Consider the following 15,879-nt stretch of genomic DNA (forward strand, 5'->3'; position numbering starts at 1 on the left):
CCGGCCGTCATCCGTTTCCAGTTGTTTTATATCCCACTCGAATAGGTGACCTCGCGCCCTGGTAACTCACAGCCAATCCCGTTTGTCGACGTTTTCAGACGTCGTACGTAAATTGCGGGGCAGAAATGCATCATTCATTTCTTTTTCTCAGAAATGTTCACATCGCCGTTTGGGTTCACCCATTTGGATGAGTGACCGAACCAGTAATTCAAAGCTCCTGTAATGTCATTGCCGGGTTTCAACATTGACTTATGCCAAGACTACTGATTTGAAATCATTAGAGTAAAATGCTAAGACATTTCACATTCCAGTCATTTATTGGAAATCAAACCAAGCAAGAATCATTATTTTTTATTATGCTATATTTGTTTACTGTTGTATACCAGAATCAGTTTCACTTGAGTTTCTTTTACGTACTGTGTCGCTGATCTGCACAGCTGACAAATCTCGATGCAGCTCTGCTTATCTTTTGTTTTTTGACCTGACAGCACTTGTATCGCCGTCCCTCAAAAGTTAAGTTCCGATTTTAAATCACTGTTTTGGCTCTCCAACAAATACAAGTAAAACAATTATTTTTTCCAAATACTCCATTCACTGCCATTGACGGTTATAGACGTCAAAATTCAATTTTACTTTTAAATTCATTCAACTAGCAGTGAATGAGTTAACTGAATGTTCCAACTTCATTTCACAATCTGCTTTATACATGACATCACTATACCAAATTTTGCTGTCACCTGGTGTTTGCGTGTGAGTGTTGTGTGTGTGTGTGTATACGTGTGGGCTAAAGGTTGGCAGCAGTAGGCGGGGCGGCAGTTCTTTACCCTCTATCTCGTCCTGCTGTCCCCTCAAGGTCTAATACTGAGTCCCCAAATTTGAAAAATCTCCACAAAGTTTTCTGCAATTTGATCAGAGAAATTTTTGTTAATTGAAGATGCCACTGTCACGGTCTTTGTCGATGACATCTTTAAGTGGCGTACTGCCAGCTTGGGAGGAGGATGAGTTGCCTGTTGAGGATCTGCTGCTTTTTGAGGTTGCCTGGGAAGTTACCAATAAAGGTGAGATATCAAGTTTCAGGTTTTTTTCCGAATAGTGTTACCATTTTTTGGTCCACATTTGCTTAAAATTTAGTACACCGTGTTTTCCACTTAAAAAGAAATGTTAAATTCAATTCATTTGAAGAATCCACATTTTGCGACTGAGAGTAAATATTGAACGACAGAGAAAGTCGAGCCAGTCCAATGCCTTTGAAAAGTTACACATTAAGCTACCAGCTGTTCCTTTAGGTGGATTTCACTATTTCAATGTGATAGGTTTTACTAATAACATGTAAGAATGAACATATGATGCTCTAGTTTTCATAGGAAAGTTAAATTGAATGGAAAATTATGTCATAATTGTGTTGTAATGATGAGAATTTATTCTGTGAGTTTTAAAAAGGGTTTTAAAAAAAAGTATTATTATTCTTAATTATTAATATTCAGTCCAAGTCTATGTTATGCACTAGTTAGTGTTTCTTTTAACTGGTCACGTTGTCCAGTTCAGAGGCCATTCAGGTGTTTATGCTGTCCTCTGAGATTAACGTCATTACAACGTCATTGTGAGCTCAGCAAGCAGGAATGGTCTTTCACAACAGTGATGTTTTTTTCCCAAGTCAGATCGTGGAGGCAGAAAAAATAAATAAAACAAACACTTCCACATGTTTTTAACCTGTATATTGGACCACCTGAGAGATAGAGCATGGCAGTTCAACAATAGTGATCCATAAAATATGTTTTGGTTTGCGTTGGTACAGTCGGAGGAATCTACACTGTGATCCAGACCAAGGCCAAGATCACGGTGGACGAATGGGGGGAGAACTACTTCATGTTGGGGCCGTATTTTGAACACAACTTTAAAACACAGGTGGAAGCTTGTGAGCCACCTTTTCCTCCAATCAAGAAGGCCATGGATGCTCTGATCCAAAATGGCTGCCAGGTGAGCAGAATTTTCTAGACAGACGTCTTGTAATTTTTACATTTGGGTTTTTATCCCAGTATGAATAAAATGATGATTTTGGAGTTAAGAGGATTCCGCCAGCAATATGGAACTAGAGAGGGAGCGAAAACAAAGTCCAGCCGAATCGGCCACTACAGGTTAATTAAAGGCCATATCATAGAAATGTGTCTTTAAACGTGTCTTAAATGTTTCTAGTGAGGTGGCAGTTCTAATATCCATTGGTAGGGAATTCCAAAGCTCTGGAGCCCGAATAGAAAATGCTCTAGACCATGCAGACATTCCGAATCTATTTTTCCCAATACAAATAATGGAAAGATTTTTAATCCGTTCCAAGACGAAAAAAAACCCGCCTTTTTAAAGCATTTTTTCATTTGCGCATTTTTGTCCGATCGCGCAACTGCAGCGCACCGCCGAACGCGTAACTGCACCGCGCTGGTCGCATTATTTTGACAGAGCCGTCGCTGAAATTTAGAAAATATTTTTAAAGTCCTGATGTACTTTCCAAAATTTAAGTGGACCTCAGCGCGCCGGGCGCTCACTGTCGCATTGCTTTAAGAGCGTCTTTGTGTTTTAGGATGGCTTTACTGCTCCCACTTGCTTTCTTTGGAGGCATGATTAGGGGTTAATACAATCCTCAAAGTAACAAAAATACAATAACGAACGGAGTCAGTCGGCATCCGGGCCGCGCGGTCGGGTTTTCTCGGGTCCTTTCGGCTCCTTTCCTTAGATCACCAAATGATTCCCGAGCGCGGCACCGCTGCTGCTCACTGCTCCCCTCTCCCCCAGGGGATGGATTAAAATCACACGGGGATGGGTTAAATGCAGAGGACAAATTTCACCACACCCAGATGTGTGTGTGACGATCATTGGGACTTTAACTTAACTTAACTCATCTCGCGAGGTTCGACCTCCGAATTTTGTTCGACAACCGAAGCAAAAAAAATCTCGAATTTTTCGTTCAATTCCGATTTGTTCGAGAATCGGGACGTTCGAAAACCGAGGTTTGACTGTATTTATTTATTTATTTATTTATTTGAATTAATTATAAATAATTAATTAGGGTGGCTCGGTGGCGCACTGTTTAGCACGTCTGACTCACTGATAGGAGAGTGCGGGTTCGATTCCACCTCTGACCCTCCCAGTGTGGAGTTTGCATGTTGTGTGCCCGCGTGGGTTTTCTCCGGGCAATCCAGTTTCCTCCCACATCCCAAAAACATGCCTGATCGGCAGATTGAGCACTCCAAATTGCCCCTAGGTGTGAGTGCGAGTGCGGATGGTTGTACGTCTCTGTGTGCCCTGCGATTGGCTGACAACTCATTCAGGGTGTCCCCCACCTACTGCCCGATGACTGCTGGGATAGGCTCCAGCACGCCCGCGACCCCCGGGGCGACAAGCAGTACAGAAAATTATAATTGGATTATGTCCCAAAAAATCGCCGGGTTTAATAATAATAATACGATACATGTTACATAATAGCAACATATTTGTATAGGTAGTTCTATTTCAATGGTCTCTTCTTATATAATGTCGTCAAACAGTTAGTATGTATTATAATATATATGATATTATGAGATTTTTTTCATATTTCTTTCTTCAGCTATACATTTAACCACTAGATGGCAATTCTACACCATGGATTACCTTTACAGTAGGCGTTCTGCTGTCTGGTGTGGTGATATGTGAGGAGTTATTCAATCTATTTAAAAGAACAAACAAGACTTTCTCTGTTAGAATTGCCACAAAAAAAAATCACATTTGATTTTCGTTTTCTAATTTCTACAATTTGGACAGATTCAAACCCTTCCAGCTTTAATTTTCTCAGTTTACCCAAACTGATACCAATATTTCCCACACAACAAAAATTAAACATTTTCCAACTCAACATACCCCAAAAAAATCAAAATTATTATTTTAAAACATTTTTTTCCCATTATTTCTATATCTTTTGACTAATTCAAAATGTTTCAACTTTAAACTATTTAGTTTATCCCAACCGACGCCAATAATTCATTCACCAAAAATGCAAAATTTTCCGAATTAAAATACCCACAAAAACAAAATGTATTATTCTTAAACATTTCTACATCGTTTGACTGATTCAAACCATTCCAACTTTAAACTGCTAAGTTTATTCTTAAAATGCTAAAAATTCTCACTTACCAAACATTCTACATTTTCACCTTTAAAGTACCCACAAAAAATATTCAAAATTCATGATTTGTAGATGTTGAAGTTCAAGTGACTTTTTGTTGTTCTTTGTGACAAGGTTTATTTTGGCCGCTGGCTAATTGAGGGCAGTCCCTATGTGATCCTTTTCGACATTGGTTCTGCCGCTTGGAACCTGGACCGCTGGAAGGGAGACCTGTGGGATACCTGCAACATTGGCCTACCATACCATGACCGGGAAGCAAACGACTCTCTCATCCTAGGCTCACTGATTGCCTGGTTCTTCAAAGAGGTCACTAGTATTTTCTTCCTTTAATAATTCTTTAACTCAACATAGTTTATACTGTATGTATCAATTAACGGAGGCTAATTCTATTTTTGGAAAGTTGAGTTCATTTTCATTTTCTCAACACTCAAGTCTGATTGAACTTACATGAGAAAATGAAAAAAAATATATATATTGCAAAATAAGCAAAAAGCTGCAACAAAATGCCACGATCCAAAGAAGTTCAAGAACAGAATTTTGGGACACGGTATGTCTCTTTATATCTGACATAACATAGCATTTCAGAAAAAGAACATCATAAGTCAAACATTGTACTTGTAGTGTCATTTTCGGTTGCTATGTTACTTCTGGGCCTGGACGAGTTGGTGGAAACCATGAATTAATTCTACTCTAAACCAGAAGAATCCTGGCAGTGATATTATAAACGTATGAAGTGAATTCCGTCCAGTGTAGAAAAATGATTTTGCACTTTTGTTCCCAGTTAACAGATCAGCTTGGAGACAAACCCAATGTCATCGCGCATTTCCATGAGTGGCAGGCAGGTCCAGGTCTCATTCTCTGTCGTTCTCGAAAGATCCCCATGGCGACCGTCTTCACAACTCACGCAACTCTGCTGGGACGATACCTCTGCGCTGGGAATGTTGACTTCTACAACAACTTAGATAAGGTATAGTTTAAGTCACGGTTACGAGATCTCCCAAAAAAATGTATAATGAACTTTTCCATTGTCATTCACATTATTGTTGTTATTATTATAGTTCAATGTTCCTTGTAGTGTTATTTCATGTAAACTGACCACAGACTGTGGACCTTTACAAGCAGAGTATTGTTAAATATTTTGAAATGTGTGTAAATGAGTTGGAGTGGGGTTTTGTAATTGGCCCATTGGAAAGGTCAACATGGAGCTAAAGGCCACTCACCGGCTGAGTGGATAATTGACAACAAACTTATTCTCTTCGACCTGAACAGTGAATGCACATTTTCTTCATCAGTTTTATGGATGGAATCATTTGGCGTATATCAGGGGTCACCAACCTTTCTTAAACCAAGAGCTACTTCCTGGGTAGTGATTAAGGCAAAGGGCTACCAGTTTGACACACACTTCTGAAATAGCCAATTTGCTCAATTTAGCTTTCGCTATGTGTTATTATTGCCATTTCCAGTTCACATGTAAGTGTGATTTTAACAAGAATAGCAAAAATACAGTCAAACCTCGGTTTCCGACCACAATCCGTTCCAGAAGGCGGTTCAACAAGCGAATTGGTCGAATTCCGAATTTATTTTTCCCATTACAAATAATAAAAAAAAAATTAGTCCGTTCCAAGACGAAAAAAACCCCGCCTTTTTTTAAAGCATTTTTTCATTTGCACATTTTTGTCCGATCGCGCAACTGCAGCGCACCGCCGAACGCGCAACAGTAGCGCGTCGCCCACCGCGCAACTGCACCGCGCTGGTCGCATTATTGTGACAGAGTTGTCGCTGAAATTTAGAAAATATTTTTAAAGTCCTGATGTACCGTTTTTTCCATGTATAATGCGCCCCCATGTATAATACGCGCCCTAAAAATGGCATGTCGATGCTGGAAAAATGCCTGTACCCATGTATAATACGCACCCAAATTTTGACTCCTACTTAAGTCCGTAAACGTAAAATTATTTCAGAAAAAAGATCATCTTTGGGAACAACCGGATGTTATTCTGCCGGTCAGTATCACTGCGCATGCGCTAGCAAACTCGATAGCGAAGAAATGTTTCGGATTTGTGTAGGGTACATTGTGACAGCAAACGAGCAGGTGATCGAGCAAGCGTCTGATACGAGAGCATTGTGTTCGTATGGAGCGTGTTTGAAGTGAACAGCAGAGACGAAAGGAACAAGGCAAAGTGTTGTGAAATAAAATATTACCTGTAATACGCATTTAGGTAGAGAACTGAACTCTACAGATTAAAAAACAAACAATATTTGACAATAACACACCATCAAGGATTGCATCATCGCATCAAACGATGTGTCGTCAATTATGAATTTTACTGACTAAGTGTGTTGGGCAGGATGGCTGAATGCGATGCGCGATTGACAACAAACAAAAAGAAAGGTGATTTCAAGTTTTATTTCGAGGGAGATTTTCTTCAAAAAAAAAAAGAAAAAAAAAATTGTACCCAGGTATAATGCGCACCCCAGATTTTAGGACAAAAAATTAGTTAAATTTAAATGGAGTGTGGTTATGGCGCAAGTATTAGGTCGAAATAGCATCAAAAGTCTTTACTCCTCCAGTCAACGCTGCAGTGCGTAAGTATGTTCAGCATCAACTCATTTTAACTTTCACTTTTTTTTAATGTGTGTGTATGTAGTTCAACATCGACAAGGAGGCTGGTGAACGTCAGATCTATCATCGCTACTGCTTGGAGAGAGCTGCTGTCCATTGTTCTCATGTCTTTACAACAGTCTCGCAGATCACTGCTGTGGAAGCCAATCATATCTTACATCGGGATCCAGGTAGACAGTAGTTTAACTTTACCATAATGTATGTGAATTTCAAAGATGATTATGTGTTTCTGGAACAGATGTGGTGACTCCTAATGGACTAAATGTCAAAAAGTTCTCAGCCATGCATGAGTTTCAGAACCTACACTCCATCAACAAGGCTCGCATCCAGGAGTTTGTCAGAGGACACTTCTATGGGTAGGTGACTTGCTGATTGAATATCAAAAACACTACTAAGACTAATTGTCTTTGGTCTTTTCATTACTTTTGTTGTGTTTTGATGTGACAGTACAATTTGATGACAATCACAAATCATGTATGGAACATTCTGCGACACAGCAGTTAGCGTAGCAGCTAGCATAGTGACAAAGCTATTGCGCTTGTCTGTGCCCACGCAGCTTGAACAATACAGTTAAGTCAAGTCACCAATAACAGGAAAACAAAAAAATAACTTCCCAAGGGTCTTTATATTCTGTCAAGTTACATGGTGGATAGGATGGTAAAAGATGGTGCGTGAGAGTGTATTGGATATGGCCCAGACGAATTGGCTAAGATGAAATTCCAAATTTCAAAGCTTGACATGGAAGACCTGAAGAAGGGGGCCTGAGTAGGGGTTACTTAAAAGTTGTTTTTTCAAAATTAACTATTGTTAAATTGGTAAAGGGGAATTTGTTGGTTGAACCAGTCAACTTCCATTCCCGTTCCAAATTTCACCAGAAGATGGTGCCAGAGTCAGATTGACCTAACATAGTAAATTAATAGTTTAAAGAGTCATCGATTAGATCAGGGGTGCCCAAACTTTTTCAGCTCCCGAGCTACTTTTGAAATGACCAAATCACAAAGATCTACAATATATATATATATGTCATCGTGAAAAAAAAGTCCTACTCCCATTCCCTATGAAAGTGATACTTCTTACTATGGCCAGCTGCCCCACTCATTTTTATACCCTTTCTTAAGTTTAAGAGAAAAAACAGGGTTCTGACAATTAGAGGGAACTCGCGAGCTTGCGTGTTTGTGTTGTGTTGTTAGCGCCGTTGTTTGTACACGCGTCAAGTGCGAAAAAAAATAAAAACATTTTAATATCACGCGATCGACCAATAGTGGCTTGGCGATCGACGTATTGGGCACCCCTGGATTAGATGAAGACTTGTTCTGAAGCACAGCAACACACAATTTTGGATTATGTTATATTATTTTGTTTTGCTATAATATACTCTGAAACTGCTTGAATATTTTAATTTGCTAACTAGGGAAGCCCATGCTCATCGTTAGGTAATGAGAATGAGACATGTTAATCACAGTTAGAGTAAGCTGCAATATACTTTGTTTTATTTTGTTTTGCAATATTGTATAGTTAGTAGCAACTTGAGCAGCATCATAGCACTGATGTTTCATTTACACATGAATGTATTAAGAGTTGAGTAAGGACAAGGGGCTGACAATGATACCGTGGGTGGAAGACTGCAATCCCACGCTAGAGCTTGACCTAGAGGTCACCAGCTTGTCAAAATACGTTTTGAAGATGCTTGAGTGTTTTAACCTGCTAACTAAGAGAATCCACGATCATAGTTATGATTATGTGGTAAATTGACTATTGTGAAAGTATGTGTTAGTATTGTCACGATGGTTGATCAGTATCAAACATGTATGTAATATTGATGTCCCATTTACACATGAATGTATGAATGTGAGTGAAGACAAGGAGGCGGGAAAGGGTTAATGGTGATACTAAGTGGTGGAAGACTGAGGTTCCACATGTGAGCGTGACCTCGGTCACGTGCATCCAGTTGAAGCCTAAACAAAATGCTGTTTGACGGAACACAAGTCAGAGAAAAAACATTTGCAAATGTCACGTTGATGGACAGTTGACAAGATTTGGGAGTGGGAAACAGGATGAAGCATCCCTGAGAAAATTGTTACTCCCGTGAGAACATGGTCACCTCATCTGGTTGAATCCGGTTGAGATGCAGGTGCAGTCTATTCTGGAAGCATTTGGGTCATCTGAGGCCAGTGTATGACGTCATGGAAAAAAACTGGTACGTGACCAAGCAGGCATCGTACCCACAAACTGGACTGGTATAAAAGGTTCGTTCGGACAAAGAGCATCGCTCTCTCTCGCCCGGTGGGCTCTGCCCGTCAGGGGTATGCCCCTGCGGCTACTGCCGTGGGTCGAGAACGCCGATTAGACAAAGATAGATTTCATTCTTTCTGAGATTAACCCGAGGTCCGTTAAGATGAATTTATACTATCTTCAAATTGGACTTAGTCAAATGTTAAGCTCAAAGACAGGCTAGGAGATGCAGACCTCGGTGCAGGAGAGAGGAGCCATTTTTAGGGCGTCGCCATCTCCATTCTTTAGGCCAGCCTGTTCTTTTAAACAGAATTCGGATTTTGGAACAAGGAGAACTGATCACTCGACTTTTCCACCAAACAGCATTTTAGACCTCTAGCCTCTTACCTTTTTTACTATATTTTTGAGTTTTCAATCGAGAGAACTTCGAGACTGAATAATTTTTGCTCTATTGAGAATGGTGAGTGTAAATTATTGTTAGTTGTTCGAACAATTGAAACTTGTAATTCTCTTTCTTGCTTATTCATTAAATTTCTACTTTATAATCATTTAATTTCGATTAATGATTATTTTGATCTTTTATGCTTTAAATCTCTTTTGTTTCTCTATCATAGTCATACTTTAAACCGTTCAGTTCTTTTTTAAATGAAGACAGCTTTAACCCTTGACATCAGGGAGTGTCAGAATCTGGTTCGAAACCGTTAACTTAAGCTCAGCTAGTGTGAGTGTACGCTCGTGAAAATAAACGAGTTCCCGCGGTCTTAACAAAGACTGCTAAACTATTCCGAGCGGATAACAAAAGCAACAATCTTAATAGGAAAGGAGAGCCGCTGAAACGGCCGCAATCGAGGAGATCCTGGGTCTTGACTAAGTAGTTACTCAACCCTGGGGTTTCTTTGATTTCAGCGGGACTGGCGTCCGGAAATGACGGAATTAATCTAGCAATAGATTAGTTACCTGAAGAGCCAGAGGCGTAGCCAAGCCGGGGCGAGCCGGGGCGGCGCCCCGGTTAGGACTCCCTGCGCCCCGGTTGAGAAAAAATCGAGCTTTTTCGATTCTTCATTTTCATGCCGTTTTTTTCTTTCGGTCTTGCGCGAATGTGCTTGCGCTATTCTATGTGCGCGATGTTATCCATTCACCGTTTGCCTCCCGGACCCGGATGTTGTTTTAGCGATCAGCGAACGGCGTGGGTGATGTTCGATTTTTTTTCCTGTGGGCGTGCGCCCCTACTGGAAAAATTCCTGGCTACGCCTCTGTGAAGAGCGGTTAGACTCGGAACGAATCTTCTTTCCGTACCGGCTTAAATCAATTCTCGTCTCCCCTACAGGCTGCGATACTGCAGAGGGGCTAAAGTACAGAATTTTACCCTTTAAACGGAGAGCCGGTCACTTACATCAGATAAGTGCACGATTGACAATTCATTATTGAGTCAACAAGGCTAGCTACTATACTGGAGGTACAATATTTATTGTTAATTTTCAAGTAATTGCAAAGATTTCAAAGTAGATATGACTGACGACGGGATTTTTAAGACACGAGTGGTCATTCGACCATGTTTTGCTTTGACCTGCAAGCGCAGACTTGAGATAAGAGTACTGTATTGTGGCAGTGAACTAAACTCAACAAACTTTGTACTACGCGTCACACTAAAAGAGGCTTAGAACAGTTAAATCAAAGTAGTTTACTGTCAAATTAAACCTAATACAAAGTGGATTACACCTTTAATATTTAAAGCAAACATTCATTTGGCCAACTCAATGCTAATGGTAATTAGTAGTGATGTTAAAGTGCTCGAACCCTTTAAGAAATGGAGTCAACATCAATATATAAAACGACAATATATCAATCGTCACCGTCATATATTTTTTATCCTTTTGTAAACAACAAGTATTATTGCCGTACCGCTGAGCTGAGAGAAGGTGATCAGTTGTATTTTATTATTTAATACTAGTTTGTTTTTTTAAAGGGAATGAGAATGTGCTTTTTTTTCCCTCAATAAAAGATACATTGCAACATTTTTTATTCTTATTGCTTCAGGGAGGTAACAACAAATACATTGTATGAATTGTCACATTATAATTGGTATACTAAACAAAATCATTTATTTTAACAGACATCTGGACTTCAACCTAGATAAAACACTATTCTTCTTCATTGCTGGCCGCTATGAGTTCTCCAACAAGGGAGCAGACATGTTCCTCGAGTCACTATCCAGGCTGAACTACCTGCTTCGAGTGAGTCTTCAATCTGAGAGCAATTCCTCTGTTTAGACCAGTCTGCCCACTGTGTAAATCGTTTCTTTTTGGTCAACCCCCTTCACAGGTCCACAGAAATGATGTCACAGTGGTCGTTTTCTTTATTATGCCAGCAAAAACCAACAACTTCAATGTGGAATCCCTGAAGGGGCAAGCTATACGCAAACAGCTCTGGTATGCAATGCAGTTGTTTAATTTCATGTTCAAGACTTTTAATTTGTAAATTGTCATGCATAGTGGATGGTACGGAAGAGGATTAGGGCCAGTGAAAGAAAAAAAACGAGGGGTGACAGGATTCTGACTTTTTTTCTCAGAATTCTGACTTTATTCTCAGAATTCTGACTTTAAAGTCGTTCTGAGAATAAAGTCAGAATTCTGACTTTAAAGTCAGAATTCCCACTTTCTGACTTTAAAGTCAGAATTCTGAGAATAAAGTCCGAATTCCCACCTTCTGACTTTAAAGTCAGAATTCTGACTTTATTCTCAGAATTCTGACTTTAAAGTCAGAATTCCCACTTTCTGACTTTAAAGTCAGAATTCTGACTATTCAGAATTCTGACTTTAAACTTTAAAGTTTTGCGTGCCCCTATGATCCTAGGAGCCATGTTGTCTGGGGCTTCATGCCCCTGGTAGGGTCACCCATGGCAAACGGGTCCTAGGTGAGGGGCCAGACAAAGCACGGCTCATCAGCCCCTTATGATGATAAAAATGAATGGATCACGTTTTCCCTCGCCCGGACGCGGGTCACCGGGGCCCCCCTCTGGAGCCAGGCCTGGAGGCGGGGCTCGAAGGCGAGCGTCTGGTGGCCGGGCCTTCGCCCATGGGGCCCGGCCGGGCTCAGCCCGAAAAGGAAACGTGGGTCCCCCTTCCCATGGGCTCACCACCTGTGGGAGGGGCCAAAGGGGTCGGGTGCATTGCAAGCTGGGCGGCGGCCAAAGGCAGGGACCTTGGCGGTCTGATCCCCGGCTGCAGAAGCTGGCTCTTGGGACATGGAATGTCACCTCTCTGGCTGGAAAGGAGCCCGAGCTGGTGTGCGAGGCAGAAAAGTTCCGACTAGATATAGTCGGACTTGCCTCCACGCACAGTTTGGGTTCCGGTACAAGCCCTCTCGAGAGGGGCTGGACTCTCTTCCACTCTGGAGTTGCCCACGGTGAGAGGCGTCGGGCAGGTGTGGGTATACTTATTGCCCCCCGGCTGGGCGCCTGCACATTGGGGTTCACCCCGGTGAACGAGAGGGTAGCCTCCCTCCGCCTTCGGGTGGGGGGACGGGTCCTGACTGTTGTTTGTGTCTATGCACCAAACGGCAGCTCAGAGTACCCACCCTTCTTGGAGTCCCTGGAGGAAGTGCTGGAGAGCGCTCCTTCTGGGGACTCCGTCGTTCTACTGGGTGACTTCAATGCTCACGTGGGCAATGACAGTGAGACCTGGAAGGGCGTGATTGGGAGGAACGGCCCCCCCCGATCTGAACCCGAGCGGTGTTCTATTGTTGGACTTCTGTGCTCGACACGGATTTTCAATAATGAACACCATGTTCAAACATAAGGGTGTCCATGTGTGCACTTGGCACCAGGACACCCTAGGCCGCAGTTCGATGATCGACTTTGTAGTCGTGTCATCGGATTTGCGGCCGCATGTTTTGGACACTCGGGCGAAGAGAGGGGCGGAGCTGTCAACTGATCACCACCTGGTGGTGGGTTGGCTCCGATGGTGGGGGAAGATGCCGGTCCGACCTGGCAGACCCAAACGTTCTGTGAGGGTCTGCTGGGAACGTCTGGCGGAATCCCCTGTCAGGAAGAGCTTCAACTCCCACCTCCGGCAGAGCTTTTCCCACGTCCCGGGGGAGGCGGGGGACATTGAGTCCGAGTGGACCTTGTTCCGCGCCTCCATTGTTGAGGCGGCCGACCGGAGCTGTGGCCGTAAGGTCATTGGTGCCTGTCGTGGCGGCAATCCCCGAACCCGCTGGTGGACACCGGCGGTAAGGGATGCCGTCAAGCTGAAGAAGGAGTCCTATCGGGCCGTTTTGGCCTGCGGGACTCCGGAGGCAGCTGACAGGTACCGGATGGCCAAGCGGAACGCGGCTTCGGCGGTTGCTGAGGCAAAAACCCGGGCGTGGGAGGAGTTCGGCGAGGCCATGGAGAATGACTTCCGGACGGCTTCGAGGAAATTCTGGTCCACCATCCGGCGTCTCAGGAGGGGGAAGCAGTGCAACGTCAACACTGTTTACAGTGGAGATGGCGTGCTGCTGACCTCGACTCGGGACGTCGTGTGTCGGTGGGGAGAATACTTCGAAGACCTCCTCAATTCCACCGACACGCCTTCCATTGTGGAAGCAGGGCCTGGGGACTCTGAGGCGGACTCTCCAATCTCTGGGGTTGAAGTCACTGAGGTAGTTAAAAAACTCCTCGGTGGCAAGGCCCCGGGGGTGGATGAGATCCACCCGGATTTCTTAAGGGCTCTGGATGTTGTGGGGCTGTCATGGCTGACACGTCTCTACAGCATCGCGTGGACATCGGGGACAGTGCCTCTGGATTGGCAGACTGGGGTGGTGGTTCCCCTCTTTAAGAAGGGGGACCGGAGGGTGTGTTCCAATTACAGGGGAATTACACTCCTCAGCCTCCCTGGTAAGGTCTATTCAGGGGTGCTGGAGAGGAGGGTCCGTCGGGAGGTCGAACCTCGGATTCAGGAGGAACAGTGTGGCTTTCGTCCTGGCCGTGGAACAGTGGACCAGCTCTTCACCCTCAACAGGATCCTCGAGGGTGCATGGGAGTTCGCCCAACCAGTCCACATGTGTTTTGTGGACTTGGAGAAGGCGTTCGACCGTGTCCCTCGGGAGGTTCTGTGGGGGGTGCTTCGGGAGTACGGCGTACCGAGCCAACTGATAAGGGCGGTTCGGTCCCTGTATCACCGATGCCAGAGTGTGGTCCGCATTTCCGGCAGTAAGTCGGATTCGTTCCCAGTGAGGGTTGGACTCCGCCAAGGCTGCCCTTTGTCACCGATTCTGTTCATAATTTTTATGGACAGAATTTCTAGGCGCAGCCGAGGCGTTGAGGGTGTCCGGTTTGGGGACCTCAGCATCGCGTCTCTGCTTTTTGCAGACGACGTGGTGCTGTTGGCTTCTTCAGGCCGTGATCTCCAGCTCTCACTGGAGCGGTTCGCAGCCGAGTGTGAAGCGGTCGGGATGAGGGTCAGCACCTCCAAATCCGAGTCCATGGTCCTCGATCGGAAAAGGGTGGAATGCCCTCTCCGGATCGGGGATGAGATCCTGCCCCAAGTGGAGGAGTTTAAGTATCTTGGGGTCTTGTTCACGAGTGAGGGGAGGATGGAGCGCGAGATCGACAGGCGGATCGGTGCAGCGTCGGCAGTAATGCGGACTCTGTACCGGTCCGTCGTGGTAAAGAGAGAGCTGAGCCAAAAGGCAAAGCTCTCAATTTACCGGTCGATTTACGCTCCTACCCTCACCTATGGTCACGAGCTATGGGTCGTGACCGAAAGAACGAGATCCCGGATACAAGCGGCCGAAATGAGTTTTCTCCGCAGGATGTCCGGGCTCTCCCTTAGAGATAGGGTGAGGAGTTCGGTCATCCGGGAGAGACTCGGAGTAGAGTCGCTACTCCTCCACGTTGAGAGGAGCCAGATGAGGTGGCTCGGGCATCTCATCAGGATGCCTCCTGGACGCCTCCCTGGGGAGGTGTTCCGGGCATGTCCCACCGGTAGGAGACCCCGGGGACGACCCAGGACGCGCTGGAGAGACTATGTCTCTCGGCTGGCCTGGGAACGCCTTGGGATCCCCCGGGATGAGCTAGATGAAGTGGCTGGGGAGAGGGAAGTCTGGGAGTCCCTCCTGAAGCTGCTGCCCCCGCGACCCGACCCCGGATAAGCGGAAGAAGATGGATGGATGGATGGACAGAATTCTGACTTTATTCGCAGAATTCTGACTTCTGAGAATAAAGTCAGAATTCCCACCTTCTGACTTTAAAGTCAGAATTCTGTCACCCCTCGTTTTTCTTTCTTCACTGGCCCTAATCCTCTTCCGTAGGATGGAGATGCATTAACTTCTGACCAATCTAACTACTGAGCTACATTGTTGACCGTCAGTGTTTAAAATTCCTCCACCCTCACTCTTGCCCCCCCATCCCCTTTATTCATGTAAATATGTGTATTGTCGTACATGTCGTGCAATACTGTAACTTCTAATTCCATAAATCATACATATAAACTCTAAACCTAACCGTTGACATTGACGGATCACTAATCTTTAATAGTTAAATCAGCCTCCTGCAGGATGTCTCTGTGGCGCAGTTGGTTAGCGTATTCGGCTGTTAACTGAAAGGTTGGTGGTTAGGGACCACCCAGAGGCATTGAAATTGTCTATGGCACTGATTTTTGTTTTGATCAAAGTCACAGGTTTCATTGTGAATGAAACTATATAAATAGATGTGGTTGATGATGAGCATCTTTTACTTCCCAAATGCAAGGCATTGATCTCAAGCTAATTGGTTTAACAACAAGTGGCCTTCTATACAAATCTTATAGTGACAGTCTAAATCGTCCTCCATGACGCTGAAGTCCACTTGTTTAGTACGTTTGTCTCTTTGTCAAAAGGTTGGTGGTTGCGGCCC

At 44.0% G+C, this 15,879-nt stretch overlaps 1 protein-coding gene and 1 non-coding gene across 4 annotated transcripts in view; both read left to right on the plus strand.

The window, feature by feature from the left end:
* The first annotated feature begins 121 nt into the window (after nucleotides 1-121).
* The window catches only part of gys2 (glycogen synthase 2), a 40,411-nt gene continuing 24,653 nt past the window's right edge, over nucleotides 122-15,879 (plus strand). For 2 of the 3 annotated variants that reach the window (XM_037243816.1, XM_037243817.1), the window contains exons 1-8: nucleotides 122-1,058; nucleotides 1,796-1,977; nucleotides 4,265-4,456; nucleotides 4,932-5,117; nucleotides 6,799-6,943; nucleotides 7,012-7,129; nucleotides 11,119-11,239; nucleotides 11,328-11,434. In XM_037243816.1, coding sequence (XP_037099711.1) covers nucleotides 935-1,058; nucleotides 1,796-1,977; nucleotides 4,265-4,456; nucleotides 4,932-5,117; nucleotides 6,799-6,943; nucleotides 7,012-7,129; nucleotides 11,119-11,239; nucleotides 11,328-11,434 — 1,175 coding nt within the window. In that variant the 5' untranslated portion in view covers nucleotides 122-934. The remainder of the gene's footprint in view (nucleotides 1,059-1,795; nucleotides 1,978-4,264; nucleotides 4,457-4,931; nucleotides 5,118-6,798; nucleotides 6,944-7,011; nucleotides 7,130-11,118; nucleotides 11,240-11,327; nucleotides 11,435-15,879) is intronic. The other variant, XM_037243814.1, reaches the window with a different exon arrangement.
* trnan-guu lies at nucleotides 15,545-15,618 on the plus strand. The gene has a single exon. It is a non-coding gene; the product is annotated as a tRNA-Asn (tRNA).

The sequence above is a fragment of the Syngnathus acus genome, chromosome 23, assembly GCF_901709675.1.
Source record: "Syngnathus acus chromosome 23, fSynAcu1.2, whole genome shotgun sequence".
In the NCBI taxonomy this organism is placed as follows: Eukaryota; Metazoa; Chordata; class Actinopteri; order Syngnathiformes; family Syngnathidae; genus Syngnathus; species Syngnathus acus.